Source organism: Diaporthe amygdali, assembly GCF_026229845.1.
Source record: "Diaporthe amygdali strain CAA958 chromosome Unknown NODE_1_length_4327563_cov_65_473760, whole genome shotgun sequence".
Lineage (NCBI taxonomy): Eukaryota > Fungi > Ascomycota > Sordariomycetes > Diaporthales > Diaporthaceae > Diaporthe > Diaporthe amygdali.
In genome coordinates, this window is record NW_026517021.1 from 2,098,433 (window position 1) to 2,115,553 (window position 17,121).

The 17,121-nt window shown below is 51.4% G+C and overlaps 4 protein-coding genes across 4 annotated transcripts; 2 read left to right on the forward strand and 2 right to left on the reverse strand.

Annotated features, from left to right (window-relative positions):
* Window positions 1-37: 37 nt before the first annotated feature.
* J7T55_006220 (uncharacterized protein) lies at window positions 38-1,430 on the reverse strand (the record flags this gene model as incomplete). The annotated part of the gene is made up of 2 exons (XM_053141907.1): window positions 38-1,303; window positions 1,359-1,430. The coding sequence occupies 2 exons, from the start codon at window positions 1,428-1,430 to the stop codon at window positions 38-40; spliced, it is 1,338 nt and encodes a 445-aa protein (XP_053000986.1).
* A 529-nt stretch (window positions 1,431-1,959) lies between these two features.
* J7T55_006221 (major facilitator superfamily transporter) lies at window positions 1,960-10,540 on the forward strand (the record flags this gene model as incomplete). Its single annotated transcript, XM_053141918.1, has 19 exons — window positions 1,960-2,728; window positions 2,805-3,053; window positions 3,247-3,399; window positions 3,707-3,723; window positions 4,162-4,303; window positions 4,379-4,410; window positions 4,469-4,528; window positions 4,596-4,662; window positions 4,722-5,434; window positions 5,491-6,115; window positions 6,529-6,552; window positions 6,780-7,125; window positions 7,191-7,247; window positions 7,350-7,777; window positions 7,937-8,819; window positions 8,882-9,209; window positions 9,331-9,452; window positions 9,575-10,026; window positions 10,098-10,540. The coding sequence occupies 19 exons, from the start codon at window positions 1,960-1,962 to the stop codon at window positions 10,538-10,540; spliced, it is 5,910 nt and encodes a 1,969-aa protein (XP_053000987.1).
* A 1,358-nt stretch (window positions 10,541-11,898) lies between these two features.
* J7T55_006222 (glycosyltransferase family 71) lies at window positions 11,899-13,518 on the forward strand (the record flags this gene model as incomplete). The annotated part of the gene is made up of 2 exons (XM_053141930.1): window positions 11,899-12,774; window positions 12,934-13,518. 2 exons carry the CDS (start codon window positions 11,899-11,901, stop codon window positions 13,516-13,518), a joined length of 1,461 nt encoding a protein of 486 aa, XP_053000988.1.
* Window positions 13,519-14,251: 733 nt separating this feature from the next.
* Window positions 14,252-16,500, reverse strand: J7T55_006223 (uncharacterized protein; the record flags this gene model as incomplete). The annotated part of the gene is made up of 4 exons (XM_053141941.1): window positions 14,252-14,788; window positions 14,870-15,524; window positions 15,576-15,988; window positions 16,075-16,500. 4 exons carry the CDS (start codon window positions 16,498-16,500, stop codon window positions 14,252-14,254), a joined length of 2,031 nt encoding a protein of 676 aa, XP_053000989.1.
* Window positions 16,501-17,121: the final 621 nt, after the last annotated feature.

Here is a 17,121-nt window from a genome sequence, read left to right on the forward strand (position 1 = left end):
ATCTACGGTCTCAACTCCTTACAACAGACTGTACTACCTAACATGGGTCAACAAGATGAAGCTTGTCCATTTCGCCCACCAAATTCGGCTCCTTTGAATCTGATGCCCCTTGAGTTGCCGCCGACTGTTTCTTCAACCAATCAATCGCTCCTTTGTATTCGCAGTTGAACCTCATAAACTCTCCCGGATCCAGCGTTACTGCTTTTCCCGCCGTTCCCGGCTTGGCCTGCTCCCTACTATAAGCCTGAATCAAACTTGCCCTGTCATACCTCGCCTTGAACACCTTTCCCAAAGTCTCTTCAACCTGATCCTTGGACAGTGGTCCCTCTTCGAGAATAGAGAAGAAGGCTTGGAGGGCCTCTGCGTCTTCGATTGCCTGGCTAGCACCCTGGCCCTGAGTGGGAAGCATCGCGTGTGCTGCATCACCGATGACTACCACCCGGCCTTTGGTCCACCGCGGCAAAGGGTCAACGTCGCGGAGCTGCCATAGACCGATCTCATCATCCCCTGCTTGGCCGAATATGGCACGAAGCCATGGCGGAAAATCAGCGAACGCAGCCAAAAGCTCTTGCTTGGAGCCTGGTCGCGTCCACGAATCGTCTGACGGGTCTTCAGCGGTTGCATCTGGGACCAAGGCCACGATACCGAGCAGGTTCCCAGCTCTCCCGGGCCCCATGATGACTCGCTTATCTTTCCCAACGATCATTGTTGTTGCAGCTGGATCTTGCATTCGTAGGATTCCCTCCGGTATCTGTCCAGAAGGGAGTTTAGCGGCTGGTATGAGCATTCGATACGCCGAGAGCCCAGTAGGCTGAGCCGTCCTGTTCTCACCAACAACGACGTCCCTGATTACAGACTTGATTCCATCGGCTCCAATAATGAGGTCGGCCCTGAGCACTTCACCATCTTTCAGAGACACTGATCCCTCGGCCGGATCACAATCCACGACTTCTGCCGCGGTTCTAATCACGGCCTCTGGCTTGCCCTCCATACCATCTTTTGTCGTCGTCGCCGCCTCTCTTAACGCTGCGTGCAGATCTTGCCGGTGGTACATCATCCGATCAGCGCCAAACATGCTTCTGCTCAAAGGGATCTCCCGGACCAGCGTGCCTTCCGTATTGAACATGCGAAAAGCCCTGTCCGCTTGGGGTTCTGCTACCCGTTGTAGAATCGGATCAAGTCCCCATTTCGTTACAATTTTTGACGCGTTCGGCTGGAGCGAGATCAATGCACCTGTCTCTCGAAGCATGCGAGAGCGTTCCAAAACTGTGATCTGGCGCCTGGGAGCACGTAGTGCAATAGCCTGTCGCATACTTTAGAGCTTTGAATTGTGGGAATTGTCACTCAATCTCACTCACAGTAGCAAGTCCTGCTATGCCGCCACCAACAATAATGATACGAAAATCATCGTCGGATTTTGTGGAAGCCATGGCAGTGTGCAATTATGATCGACGGTCTTGGGATAGGCTGAGCAAGTATCACGAGACATGCATGTGATCAACAATTTCTTCGCAGGCTTGGGTCCTTGGACATTAGCGACATCTTTTGCACTGATCTATTCTTTTTCCAGACTACGCACATGGTTTCTCCCCGTCCACGCCGGGCCAAATTCCGCCGAGGAAATGGCGGCCTAGACGCTCGACCGGGTTACCGAATCTTACCCCTGAACGCTCCGAGGATCCTCAAGCGCTCCGAACCGAACCGAGCCGAACCACTTCAAGCAAGCCCGCACGACCATGGTGCGATGATGCAGTGCAGTTTCACTGCTGGGAGTACGAAAAGTAGACCTCGGGCTGATAAGTTATTTTGCCATCCAAGATGTCATTAAAATTGTGGCTTACTACCCCATGCCGTGTTCAGCGTAATTAATGCAAGCAAGAACATTCAACCTCTTTGGCATCTTGTGAGGATACAGAATTCCGAAACACTGTTCAACCACCTCAATTGTTACCAGACACAATGGTCATCAACTCCACAACTGTTACTGAGTCCACTACTCGGGACCAGCCCACTGGTAGCGATGCTCTCAAGACCGGCAGCGTGCAGCAAAGTGGGTACCGCATGAAGGTTGACGGCACCGATCCTGTCTTCGGTGACTGGCGCGATGACCTCGTGCGGGATGGCTATGCAGTTGTCAAAGGTGCCGTGCCGGAGTCGCGAGCCTTGGAGTACGCCGACAAGATGTACTCCCTAATTGAGTCGTTCGGGCTAGGATATGACCGCAACGATCCATCCACCGTGCACCCGGACAAACTACCCGTCATTAACGAGAAAGGAATGCTTCTCCCGTATGGCGCTTGCCACGAGGGCTTTGTTTGGGATATCAGGAGTGAGGAGGGAGTGGTCAGCACATTCGAGAAGGTTTATGGAACCCAAGACTTGCTCGTCTCTTTTGACACAATCAACTATGGTTTTCACAATCGCGAGAACCTGCCAGCAAACAAGCCCTGGCCTCACCAAGATCAGGACCCGGAGATTCCTGGGTTCAGATGTCTCCAAGGACTGGTCAACCTGCTGCCAAATGGGCCCAATGACGGAGGCCTGATTGTTTGCAAGGGTGCTCATTTGCTTAGCGAGGAATATCATGACCGTTTCCGTGGTAACGAGGAGCGCATCCCGCAATGGACGAACGAATGGTATGGATTCAAGGACGAGGGGATGCAGTGGCTGAAGGACCGTGGCTGCGAATGGGTCAAGGTGGAGGCCGGACCTGGCGACTTGCTTCTTTGTAAGTGACTTGCATCCTGACCGACCAACCTTTACGTTCTCGAGATTCAATCAATACTAACGAGAGTTATGCGAAGGGGACTCCCGTGCTCCACACTACAACGTCCCAGCTTCAGGAAATCAGGACAGGCTCGCTATTTATACCTGCTACATGCCCGTGGCAGACGCAAGTCAGGACGACCTGATCAGGAAGAAGGATGCTTGGGACAGGAAGGTCGGGACGACGCACTGGCCAAATGCTCAAGTCTTGGGAACGAATAAGGCGATGCGAAATGGGAAGCCTGACGGTGTGCAGAGGGAAAGGCCACTTCACGAGCCTGTGCTGAGTGAGAGAGCCTTCAAGCTCACTGGAATTCCGTACATCAAGGCTTGAAGACCTTGCATCACTATTTACTTGTAGAATAGCTCCGACAGGAATGTTTTTATTTGGACCTCATTTGAATAAGCTACAAGTGTCACGGTAATCTTGTTCTTCACCTCATCTTCACCTTCGCCAGCAGTGAACTGGCATTCGGGCAGGGTTCGCCAAGCTGATCAGTATTATTATTCTGGACCCGAGGAGCTCTGTAGAGCCAAAATTGGCTTCGGTCTTCAACTGGAAAGTGCTTCGGCAGCACCTTGTCCCCCATCCTTATGACTTGGAAGATGTGGTGTCGCTTTCGTTTTCCTTCGGTTCGTTGCCTTTAGTTCGTATAAGTCAGGTCGTCTCCGAACTGGGCACTGAGTGGCTTCGGTTCGGTTTCTGCCCCGGATCTCCCCCGCAAAACCCACCACCCAACCCCAGATTCCACCCCACAGTTGCCAAGTTAGCCCCCCAGACTGGCGGGACTTAGCCCCATGAATTGATCGAATGAAGGACACGCGGCAGCTGAAACCGGGGGGCTATAGACATGGGAGCCGTTCCGGGCAAGACTAGCAGACCCTGATGAGGCTTGGTAATTGCTCGTCCCTCAGGGGTCAGGCCGGCCCCAACTTCTAGCCGACGACACCTTTCCGGTTCATCGCTGCAACATCGAAGGACTAGGTGCTCGGCCGGTGGTTGCAATGAAGGGCCCCTGGGCCCCTTCCGAGATAGAGATGTGGACGAACCGAGTCGACATAAATGCATAAGAGCAACGAAGTCCACGTCGTATCGGCGTCTTGATCATGCCCGTGAAGCTGTCAGCAGCTCACAGCCGTGTCTATATCATATTTCTGAACATTTACTGAAGGGCCAGTCCTCGTGGACGTGTCATGATGGGTGAAGACAAATCAACTATACTCGTATGAAATTCCCATCACCCTTGTTGTTTTCTATCGTTTGCTTTCCTCGCAGCTTCCCTGTGATCTCAACACTGTGAAGATCTTCTTCAACGTGTTGAATTCTACTGAAGCCCTACTCTATATTTGAGAAGGTACTCCTGGTTTGAACTTTGCTGACATATTGCACACAAGCATGTCGAGTCGCGGTACGATATTGACATCACCAAAGCCTCGGTATTGGCCGACCAGGCCAAAGACTTCCACGGTGATGTCGGTCTGGCTGGCCCGGGAGATACGGTCTACCTAATTCCGACACCCAGCCCAGATCCTCGAGGTAGGACAATCCGGCTTGTGATCTTAGTACCGGTTTCTCTATCAGAGCACGAATTGCTTACACTGCGATCGCCAGACCCTCTCAATCTGCCTGCACTCCGAAAATGGGTTGGTCCGCTCCTGGGCCCATTTCGCTTGGGTTGGTTACTAACGTGGGGGCACACAGCTCCTCTTGACGTTCGTGGCTATATACGCAACAGTTGGCCTGACCATGGTCAGCGGTCTCGTAAGTCCGACTCCGCAGTGCTCCGGCCCTACTGTGTAAAATCCAAGGTGCTGATGAGTGACAATAGGGAGGAGTTCTAGGTATTTTCATTCCAATATACGTGGCGGAAGGACGTACAGAGGCTGAAATAACCTGTGAGTGTCCATCTGGAGAGCCTATGTCTGAAAGTTCTAACGTCTGTGTCAATCATCAGGGCTCATGACCTTTCCGACTCTCTTCATGGGGATTGGAAACCTAATCGGAATGCCTCTCGCCCTAGCCGTCGGCCGCCGTCCAGTCTTCTTGATTTCCACGCTTATTTTGGTCCTCTCCGGTGGTCTCTGCGCAGGCCAACGCTCCTACACATGGCATCTCGCGGCTCGTTGTATAATGGGTCTGGCAGCTGGCCAATCTGAAGCATTGTGCCCTTTAATGGTGCAAGAGACCTTCTTCCTCCACGAACGGGGTCGCACTCAGATGTACTTCACAGCCATCAGCAACATCCTCACTAGCGTGTTGACGCTACTCACATCTTATATTGCCGCATCCATCGGCGTCAGCGGCTGGTATGGCCTGGGCACCGGACTCGCTGGGGTTGTATTTATCGGCAGCATCTTCTTCGTTCCGGAGACCAAGTACGATCGGCCGATCGCAGCGTATCAGGGGAAAGGCACGACCGTGAGCAATTTTACGGGCCAGACAGGCAGTCAGGCAGATAGTGACGACGCAAGTCCTGCTGCAGCAAGCTACCTTGTGCGGCGCATCTCAACGACGGATCCACGGGAGCTGGATACCGTCAACTACAGGCCACGGACGCTGGCGTCAGACATGCGCCTCTTTGTGAACAAGCCAGACTGGGAGGAAGGCCTCAGGACTTGGCGGCGGATGTTCACCGTCATGCTATTCCCGGATATCCTCTGGGCATTTGTAAGTGCTTCGATGACTTCAAACTGCCAATATTGGAGCCCCAGCTGACCGACTAGCTTCTCAATGGCCTGACGATCGGAGTCAATATTTCTCTTGGGACAACGTATGGCTCCATCCTCGCGGCTCCTCCCTACTCATGGGCTTCGAAATACATCTCTTTCGCGATGGCGGGCCAAATCGTGGTGTCTTTCGTTGCGCTGCCGCTGCTGGGCGCAGGCTCTGATCATCTTGTCCGCTACCTCTCCAAACGCAATGGTGGGATCCATCGGCCTGAATACCGTCTCGTCCCTCTCGTGTTCCCAATCATCGTGGGCGTGCTCTCTGCGATCCTCTACGGGCAGGCGGCTGCACACCCGGACCGGCTGCACTGGTTCGCCATCGTATTCGCTGTCAACGCCTACTACTTTGCCTTTGTGGGTGCGAACCAGTGCGGTATCGTGTACTCTCTTGACTCGTATCCAACGAGGTCAGGCCCGGCGCTAGTAGTGATCTGTGCTATGCGAGGCATACTTTCCTTTGGGACGTCGTATGGCGTCACACCTTTCGTCGAGGCGCGGGGATATGATGGGGCATACCTGATCTATGGTCTCCTCACTGGCGTGCTGGGTGCAATGGGCATCTTAGTGTATTTCTTCAGCGGTCGGATCCGAGCCTTCTGCTCTCAATGGGCGGTACAAACAAGTGAAACCAAGCCGACATACTCGTAATGATGGATCGTCGGGCAGGCTGGCGTGTGCTATCATTTTTTGCTTCAGGGATGGTCTGTGGCTTTAGAGCTCCTGCGGTCAAATGAAGTTGAATGTGAAGGAGTTTCCCTCGCACTACTACTGCCTGCCTGCCGACAAAGTTGATTGTCTTGCCATTTGTCTTCCGTCTGCTGGCCTTAAACTTCCAACCCAAACTCCCTATCCTTTGGATGTTCGTAACACCTGCAAAAGGAAGATATCCAGCCAGTCCAGTCAGCTCACTCCGCAAACATACGCCCAAAGCCGCTCGAATCTGACACTCTTTAAGAATCTCTGCAAGCAAAACATAACACAAACACCCCATCACGCTTACTTGCGCTGAGCTTGCGCATATCCTTAACATAGCAGACGTGCCTGCCAACCTCGAAACGCGTATCCCAAGCTCTCTCATTGACTTCATCGACCACAACCCACATCCACCCTCCTCCCCTCAACCACCACCACCACTCATCTAGCATTTTGCAAGGCACCTCATGCTCACAATCCATCATTCGTTACCGAAGCAGCTCGAATTTACTGCAGTATTGGAAGCATCGGGCTGTTTTCCTTCATCCCTGGTCATCCGTTGCCCCTACTAAGCACCATGGCTGACGTGCCAGTCAAGTACGAGGCGCGTCGCCTCATCAAGCCCGACCCTGACACTGGGCAGGGCGATACTGACATAAATTCAGTTTTTACTTCCGATACCACAAGCACCAGCCCTGCCAGGCACAAGTCTGAGAAACCCTCCACTGATGGCACTAACTACATCGAGCAGCTTGTCTCCAGTGCGTCCCTTCCTGACCTTGAGGATGGTGTCCAGGTCGGCCTCGGTCTTCTCGAAGACCTGAAGTCCCCTTTAGAAAAAGCTCAGGATGCGGCCAATACTCAGGCTGCCCAATGGCGTCAACCTATTCAGCAACTGCAGGGACAGGCCGAGCCTGCTCGCACCGTCGTTGGTGTAGTGTGAGTGAAGTGGCATCGATTTACGTTCTTGCATTGAATGAATCGGGCTGATTCCACTATGACAGTGGTAACACTGGTGCAGGGAAGAGCAGTGTCATAAATGCGCTCCTAGACGAAGAGAGGTATGCGATATTTCTTGTGCCCTGTTTGGTCCCCTACCCTCATCTCAGCAACACATCCTCGGACTCTTGCCTCTCGAGACCTACTTGTTAACAGTTTCACAGACTGATTCCCACCAACGGAATGCGAGCGTGCACTGCATCAGCCACTGAGATTTCCTACAACTACTCGACCGACCCAGAGAAGCTTTACCGAGCTGAAATCGAATTTATCAGCGCAGAGGACTGGTCGCAAGAGCTCAGGGCTCTCCTGGGAGACCTCATCGATGGCAACGGTATTGTTTCTCGAGAATGCAACAACCCAGACTCCGAAGCCGGCCTAGCATACAGCAAGATCAAGGCTGTCTATCCACGCAAATCCAAGGAAGACATCGCCAACAGTGATCCATCTGCATTATCCCAGGAGCTCTTGGTCCGTTCAGTCCTGGGAACTGTCAAACGACTGAATTCTACTACTTCGGACGATCTCTTCGAGGGACTTCAGCACTATGTTGACAGCAAGGAGAAAAAGGATCGCCAGATGGAATACTGGCGTGAGTACCAACTTTCCAATTTGCTAATTCTCATTCCCAGGCAGCTCTCCCATTTCAGGCCCCCACTTTCTCCCTTGCCCTCTCGTGTACTTACTTCATTCCTACACATTCTGAAAGAAGTTTCGCCCAACTGACAGATATTAGCTCTCATCAAAGTAGTGAAAATCTTTTGCAAGGCCCCAGCCCTTTCGACCGGCGCTGTCATCGTCGACCTACCTGGAATTCAGGACAGCAATGCCGCAAGGGCAGCTGTTGCCGACAGTTACATGAAGACGTGTACTGGTCTTTGGATTACAGCTGCAATCCAACGTGCCGTCGACGATAAAACTGCAAAGAATCTCCTCGGCGAAAGCTTCAAGAGGCAGTTGAAATACGATGGAACATACTCCGCTGTTACCTTCATCTGTACGAAAACAGATGATATCCTGGAATCAGAGGTTAGCTCTAGCTTGGATATCAAGGGTGAGGTCACAGAGTACTGGAGACAGATTGAAACTCTAAATCAGACTCATAAGACCCTGGAAGCGCAAATTCAGCACGTGGAGAGCGAAAAGAACGACCTTGAGTACCAGCTTGATGACCTTGAACAGAAGTTTGACAGCTGGGACGACCTTCTGGTCAAGCTTGCCGAGGGCGAGACTGTTTATCTACCTTCCGAGGATAGCAAGAAGCGAAAGCGCAAGACTGATCTGGGCCGACGACACAAGAGACAAGACACTGTCGATTCCATGTCTGACTCTGATTATCTTGAAGATTCTGATGATGCTAACACCAAAGAGAGTGACCAAACTTTCGATCAGAAAATACCATTGACTGTGGAAGAGATCGAAGAGCAGCTAGCGAATATGAAGGCCCAGAAGAAGGAGCTGCGCAAATTCAAGAGAAGTCTTCAGGAGAAGATTTCGAAGTTGAAAAAGGACGCAGTTCAGGCGAGAACCAACAAGAAAACTTTGCACTCTGAGGCCAAAATGCTCTGTATAAAGGGTAGAAATGAGTATTCGAGAGAAGCCATCAAGAAAGACTTTGCGATGGGTATCAAAGAGTAAGTACCACCTTTGTCCCTCGAAATACTCCATCACTACTGACTGGGATCCAAATGCACAGGCTCGACCAAGAATCTACCATTGAGGAAGACGACGCCGCTTTTGATCCAGACGAAGATACTCGAAACTACGATGAGATCGTACGAAGCCTGCCCGTCTTTTGCGTTTCAGCTCGTGCGTATCAAAAGCTAGCCGGAAGACTCCAGAACGACGCTGTCCAAATCGACGGTTTCCTTTCCCAGGACGACACAGAGATCCCTCAGCTGCAGGAACACGCAAAGAAACTGACCGAGGGTGTTCGGCTGAACACTTCTCGTGCTTTTCTAAACGAGTTGAACCAACTCTTGAACTCCATGAAGCTCTGGGCTTATGATGGCACCCGGTTATCTGTAAGCAACAAGTGCCAGGAGATTGATGAGTTATTCTTGCGTACCCGCTTGGTGGACCTTCAGAAGGTCGGTATTGAACTTTTACGTCTTGGTTGTCTCGTATAATAACATCCTATTCCAGGACCTTCATAAGGCTGCGAAAGACTTCCAATCTTCTCTTAGACATACCCTAAGAGAGCGGCTTTACAACACTTTTGATCAACTTATTCCAGCCGCTTCTGACAGTGCTGTTGCAACTGCAAGGTGAGCAAATCTCATCACCCCGTCGTGGCTTTAACACACCTACTACCTTCTCCTCTTTCGTGTTCCTATCTTGAGCAGTTCTTGATAGGCTTTCTACCACATACTAATTAATTCCCTGCCAGTGGATGGGGTGCGGCGAAATCTCTTGGTGGCTTGTTATGGGCAACATACAAAGCCACCTGCCGTCATGATGGCGATTTCTCGGGGTGCAACGGTCCGAGAGACTTCAATGCAGAGCTGTTCGAGCCTATCAGCAGGCGCTTGGCTGGTAGTTGGGAGAGGGCCTTCCAACGACGGATTCCAACTGCGGTGGAGGATTTCATCAAATCATGCAAACAGATCTTCCAGGCGTTCCACGATGACAGTCTTGCCGGCGTAAAGAGTGCTGCTGCAAAACCTGCTGGGTTGCACACACTGAACCAGCAGATCAGATTTCATATGGCGATGCTGGATACAGTTCCTGCTTCTATTCGGTCGGAGATTACAGAGAAGCAACGAGATGCAAATCGAGGGTTCATTCCAGTGGTTCAAAGCGCCATGCAGCCCGCTTACGATGCTTGCATGAGAGAACGAGGTAAGTCTTCTCATCTTCACCATGGAAATCCTTTAATGCCTTTATCTCGCTTACTCATGTCTTGATAATAGGCCCAGGCACCTATGCTCGCATGAAGTCTATCATGGAGGCACACGTGGACATCGCCCGCAACACCATGTTCCGGCAGGCGTGCGATGCTGTCAAGAGAGAGGTGGATGCGATGTGCACGGCTATCGAACAAATAATGATGGCTCATTTGGGCAAGCTATTCAACATGCTTGAGCGAGACTACCTTGCCACCCTCGTTGGTGAAGACGCCGAGTTCCTCGCCGCGGTTCCCTGGGCCGAGCGCAAGCTGCGCGGTGAGATGCGGCTCATCCTAGAGGAGGCAGACTCTCGTTTTGCAGAGCTCTGCGTTCCGGTGTCTGCGTCTGATGTCGACCACGAAGATGGAGCTGTGGGCTCGGAGCAGGCGGCGGACGACCTCATTGCTCGGCAGCTAGAGGCCGAATCGTCAAATGCAGAGCCAGTCGTGAAGCCGGAGCCACTTTAAGCACACGGTCGTTTCCAATTCAAATGGACGGAGGGGTCAATGTAGTTGGTGGTGGATGATGGTGTTGAATGTACGATGATGGGAGGATCTGTGCATCTTCCTGGCATTGGCTCTCCTTGCGACGGGACACTGGTCTTGATACGGAGGCTAGATTCCTGTAGATGCTATGCTGCATCAAGAGGCAAGTGGTATGTGCCGAGGAGGCAGTGTGCTTGAGCACCGGCCTTTCGTCCCGCAAGGGAATGTTGTTGTGGGACTTGTCCAAGCAATTTCAGGATTCTAGATTTTGTGAGGTGGCATGGTGAGTTGGTATCCTCTCGACCTCTTGCATAGGTGCCTCGTCCTTGTCATCAAGCCATAGATAGCATTGGAACCGACAATTACACAACTCATCATATGTTTAGGCTTGCAATGACAACCATGTACATGGGCTATTCCAGGACTACGGTGCGCACGCTCGTAACCAGGCACATGCATTACACCCGGCACACTTTTAAAACTCCCGCGTTGAGCCTGCGTTTACTTATCAACAGTAGATGGCTTGTGCTAATGGAACCTCTGCAAATCACAATAGGATCATATCCAGATGAGCTATCTCGGTTTTGATATTTGAGCTCAAGATAAGAAAGTTGCAAAAACCACTCGGGATTCTCAAACTACTATATTCGACCCATAGAAGGCCAATCTACAAAAGTGATTGCGATTGTCAATACAGGTGTAGGAGTGCCAAGAAAGTATGTCACTTGCAAAATGATCGCTGTCGTCTGGAGCGGTAATTACATGCGAAGGAGTAGCTTCAAGCTTATAGCTTTTGACAGATGACGATGGTTCGTCCTATCCAAGTTTCACTAGGATGTTATCGCTCGGCTCTAGTGTAGCATGTGAAGATGCAAGCTGGTGTGGCTTATGTGGATATGAAACATGGTGCAAGAACTATAGACTAGGTCCTTATGATGTGACGAGTGGCTTGGAATACCTCGACCGAAGTTGTGCCTCTTGGCATCGGAATCTCATTCGACGACGCGGCCTTATGAACTCAATTCAACTATCTAAGTGCTGCAACCGTCCGGGGCTTCATTGCACAGGTAGGCCCGCGGACGGCACGGCACTAGGCGCCTATGTACCCCAGTCACTCTGCCGAGGCCAGGTTGTGCTCCCCCATATCTAGCATGCGCGTGACAGGTGCCGTAGCCACGCTCCGAACCGTTCCTCAAAATCCTTGTGCCCCTCTCACAATATCATCGTGACAGCGCGACGAGAACGCCGATACGTGAACTGAGGAACCAGCTCTAGGAGATCATGCAGCGGGTTGGGCTGGTGCTTGCATATAAGACTTGATAGTCTCATGCTTGCCCAAGATGCCTGCGCCAAAAAGCTTCAAGCTCATCTGGGTCGTTGTCGCGGTTTTCGTCACGTTCTTTCTAATCTCGCGCGTCTATACGGGCGAAGATCAACCTTACAGCTTGGGAAAGGTGGAACTCACGCAGCCGACAACAGAAACACAACTAGAACCTCAGCACCAGATTGTGCAAGATGCCCACCAACTACAATCAGCAGATGCGTTCCTGCCGCACTTCAAAGCTGTGCTCCAGTTGCCAGGATATACGGTACAAGAAGCTAAGCGGACCTGCCCTCTGAAACACGGCGAGAAGGTGAACTTCCAATGGCATGAGGACAGTCCCGGCAAGACATGGATTAGTCAAGACACTCCAAAAGCTGAAATTGAATTTCGCCGGCGCGAATGGCAATCCTTCATCGACAGCGGCATGATCCCGTACTCCGAGGTCCGAAAGAAATTCGCTGGCCGTGGCCTCGTCGTTGTGGCTGGTAACCAAGACACGCTCAAAAGGGTCGAAGTCATTTTGCGTTCCCTGGTCAGGTTGAGGTCCAGTATTGCTATCGAGTTGCACTACTGGGATGACGAGATGTCTGAGCAGGATAGAAAAAGGCTGCTGAATATTTACCCTACGATAAGCTTCAACGACCTGTCAGGGACACATAACATTCTCCACATCAAAAAGGACGGCGCATACATCAATTACCAACTCAAAACGGCCGCGCTTGTCAATTCCCGTTTTGCCGAACCCATACTCATCGACTCCGACAACGTACCCGTCATTGACCCAACTCTGCTGTACGAAACCAAGACATATCGAGAATTTGGGACTGTCTTCTGGCCCGATATAGCCCGAACGAGGCCTCAGAATCCAGCTTGGGCAATATTCAACACCCCTGTGAGCCATGGTCTAAACTTCCTTTTATACTATGTCAAAGGCAGCTGTCTTCCAGATGGTTCAAGAGAAAATCCGAAGCCGGTGACTGAGGAAAGGGGACAAGCATTCACTCTTCACACTTTTTGTTAGACTCAAGATGGGCTAATATGTATATCGCAGTGTCGCCTGGACGAGTACGAGCAAGAGAGCGGACAGCTCCTAGTCGACAAGACACGGTTCTGGTACCACCTCCAACTGGCCTCCTGGCTCAACAACGAGCAAGGTGCTTACTACAACGAATTCCTCCTCGGCGACAAGGACATGTTCAGATTTGCCTGGCACGCCCTGAAGACGCAGTACGGACAGCCGAAGAGGTGGCTAACAAGTGTCGGCACGGTGAATGACGGCTTCTATTGCGGGCACTCCTTCGCGCAGTACCATCCTGACGACGACCGGATCATGTTCATGCACGGGGGCCTGGTCAAGACCGTTGACCTAGAGGTGATGAAGTGGAACCGGGAGATCGGGGGCTACTTTCGCAACTACAAGCGCGCATTGTCAGACAAGGATCCGACCGTGAGTGTGGATGTGGCGATCAAGTTTGACGGAGCCGCGTATAAGCCAGATCATGGTCCTGAATTTCATGCTGCCATGTGCACGGATATGTTCGACGTTGAACCCAGGAGTCTCGATGAAATTCTTCCGGGGTTCGAAAAAACTTTTGAGGAATTAGGGGGTTATTGGATGTTGGACGAGGTGTCATGAGCCAACGTATGCCGAAGGCGAGACTCGTTCTTCAGATCTACCAAACCGAAGCTGGCCAGCCACCAGGAGCTTAACATACATACTCCAATTCTTTCGAACCTTCTTGAGCGAGAATTTGTGAGAGACAGACCCGTTTGTGGGCTTTTTTCAGGTCCGCTCCTCTGTCTTTTTGAGGCGTCCTCCATGTTCTGCCCCTACAAGTGTTTCTCCTCCGCCCATTGTTGCCTATTCACATATGGAATCTTATATTGTTCTTCACTTAATACGGTGCTCGAACCGCGCATATTTGACACGCTCAATGATATCTTCCAGTGCCTTGGATCAGCGCAGGTTGCTTCTTATTTGTGAACTTAGGTCGAAGCTTAGGTTGCGCGACTGTCATGTCTATCGGCTCCCTTGAAAGAGTATTACAGTCCGATTGCAAAGAACATCTTACCGCGCCACCTTGGTCATGTCACAGTTACACAGACTAGCAGCGTCGTAGTAGATATGCTCTGTGCGGTATAGCTAAATTTTGCCAGAGCTTGCAGCAAGGAAGTGCAGTGCCTAGACTAGCGAAGCGTTGAGAGAGTCAAATCCACTACAGAGCCCAATCTCATTTGCATTGCGGCCGCGTCGCCTGTCTCAATCATGTATGAGTGTACTGCGGCCCTTCTGGTGTCTCCCAGTTCTGTCCATGACAATGAAACGAAGCAGTGACAACGAAATTAATGCCATTTTCGTGACAAGTGTCTTATATCAGTGTCTCGGGTGTCTTTGAGCTACCAGGCACGTCCTCCACCCTTGGCATCGCAGCATCTCGCATTGCCTCCGCTATCTTGCCATCTTCATCCACTGCGAAGACAGTATACAAGTCTGGATTAGTGACGACAACTAGAAAGTCGTCGTCACAGAAGACGACCATCGACTTGCCGCTATCATTTTGTTGCAAAGCGTTGTGATCGAAATAATTGATGGGGTACAAGTGTTGTTCCAGGGGCGGTGGGTCAGACGATCTCGGGCAATCCCTCACGTGAAGTCCTTCCCAATTGCACTGACCGCCATAGAATGACAGTGTGTAGCTTAGATTGGTGGCGGCACCGAGATCTGATATCAAGGGATATCTCTGGGCGATGTCCTGGATGCGAGCAATATCGTTCTTCGGCGTTCCTTGTTCTAATGTGTCGAATGCAGCCTGGAGCGGTTTGGCAGGCGAGAACGGGGAACGCACAGTTCCGGCGCATGTCGCAGACGTGATCATATTTTCTGTGGCGCCTCTGAGCGCTTCATTCTCAATAGTTGCTTCCGTTACTGTTCTGCAGCTACGTCCACCTTGCGATGAGGAATGGTGACAATTTGTACATTGCCTTACCGCCACAAGGGGGCAGGGCCGCGTATCCGAAAACACTGTTGCGAAATGCCGGAAGATGAGGTGATTATTCCAGACAAAAGAGACATCGAGATCAGTATCGAATGGTGTTTGGAACAATAGATGCCCGAAAGAGTTGCTTAGAGTATTGAAGGTGATACAGCTGAGTTGGCCACCACTGTCAGTTTTTACTTGCTGATTGAGCAGGTGGTAGGTTCCATGTGCATCAGCTCTCAAAGCTGCCCAGCAAAACTCCACACGTGGAACACGACAGATGAAGATGCGATGGCACCGTGTGCTCTTGAATTCGTACACCCATAGCAACAGAAAGTCGTCAGGGCTGATGTTTCTTTCCTCAAATGTTGCCAGATAGAACACATCTTCATCCCTGGGATGGAACATGACTTTGGAATCATGTATTTCGAAAGTCGATAGAGGCGCCCGAGGAATTTGGTCGGGCTTTGCGGGTCCGCCGTATGAGCCTTCATTTTGCGGCATGGCCGTATCAATATCGGTTAAACCGTGGCCGAATGACCAAAGCAGTAAGTCGCCGCTCTTAGTCACAATGACAACAGAACGATATCTTGTAAAACATTTATAGGGCGCGTTTTGTAGAGTGACACGGTCAACAGCTTGCGACCTTACGTCCCAGGCGTACCTAATGCAATAGTTAGCAAAAATCGAGGCTGTTCACTTGTTTTGGACGTACAAAACTCGTTCCCGAACAACTCTAGCAACCACAAGGTCGCGTCCAAGTCCAAAAAGTTTCAAATTGATTCCTTTGGTCCGCATAGAAGGCAGTGAGAGATCCCACCGCCTTTGTGCACGAAATTCGTGCACGGTTATGGGATGTGCCCATTCGCCAGGAGCCGGCGTTGTTTGCCAAGCAAGGCGGCCGTCAGAGTACAAGACTTCGCTGACAACACAGTCTGAGGTCTCGCGGGGAAGGATGGGCAATGTTCTCGTGAAATTGGATGTTGTTCCAGTAAGGTGAGGCGCTCCTGGCTGTGACTGTGTAGAAGTCGGCTTCCAGCCATGTAGAGATGCGGAGCAGGTGAGGTCCCGAAATATTCGACCTTTCTGCAAGACTTCTACACGATCCACGGGGAAGAGACCATTGGGCTTTTTTGTCAATCCGCAAGTAAATCTAAATCGCGTAAGAATTACTAACACAAGCATTCCTAGGAAGAGGGAAGTGGGTATTTTACTTGCCTGGATCGGAACCTCGCTGTGTCTCGCAAGTGTCGCTTCCTGATGGCTTGGTAAAGTGCCTTCGACTTGTCCGGCAGCGTTGTCTTGTCATCAAGGGCCGGAAATCTCTCTTTCAGTAGATCATCGGTCAGCTGTTCACTATGCAGAAATAGACGCCTCCATTTGCGGCAGACACTGGCGCAGTAGTAGATATCTGTAAAGCCGAGCAATTGGATGATCTGGAGCTGAATCTCATGTGGCATCTCGGCCCCGGAGCCCTTCAAGACGCCGCAGAGGATGTCGACCCTTCGTCTCGAGCGCCGAAGAGCAGCTTGGAGAATGTCGAGTTCTTTCTCGGTAGCGCGGTCAACGATGCCAAGAATGATCTGTTCCCTGGCGCCAGAGTTGGCGAGGTCGAAATCTCGTATGAGGGTAGCTGCCATCTTGGATCGCGTTGCTGTGTGGTTCGAGAGAACGTCCACGATTCAGAGCAGCACAGGGCGAAGAGCAACAAGATCTACCTCGAGGTAGGCGCTCCTTGGTAGAGATGTGGAATAGAAGGAGCCCTTGGGAGACCGCCCAGCAACAAGAAGTTGGGCTCGGACGCTCTTGCTCGAAAAGGTCACCCAAAGTAGATCATCCTCCCAGAGGTTTTTCAAGAAAAAAATCCCCGCAAGTTCCCCTACAGCAAGTCGTCTCACGTACCTACCTGCCTAGGTAGGTAGGATATTGCACTTTGGTTATCCTGTGAGAAATTATGGCCGTGGGTGTCCCACAGGACGTCACTTGATTGGAGGTTGTCCCATTGAAGTGTACCTTGATCAGAAACAGCAGAAACAGCAGCCTGAACGAAACCAATCGATGACGGCAGGCACAAAATATCCCGCTTGTGATATTTGCCGTACGTCAGGTGTAGTGACAACGTCGTGAGTACACTGGGGTACTTCAGTTGGTCGAATTGGATGTTCTGGATGTTGACTCTGGTGACCTTGCCCAGTGAGACAATAAGACAGTGCAGTCAGTAGACCTGAGCACGTACCTGGGCCTCGGTATCGTAGAGCCTT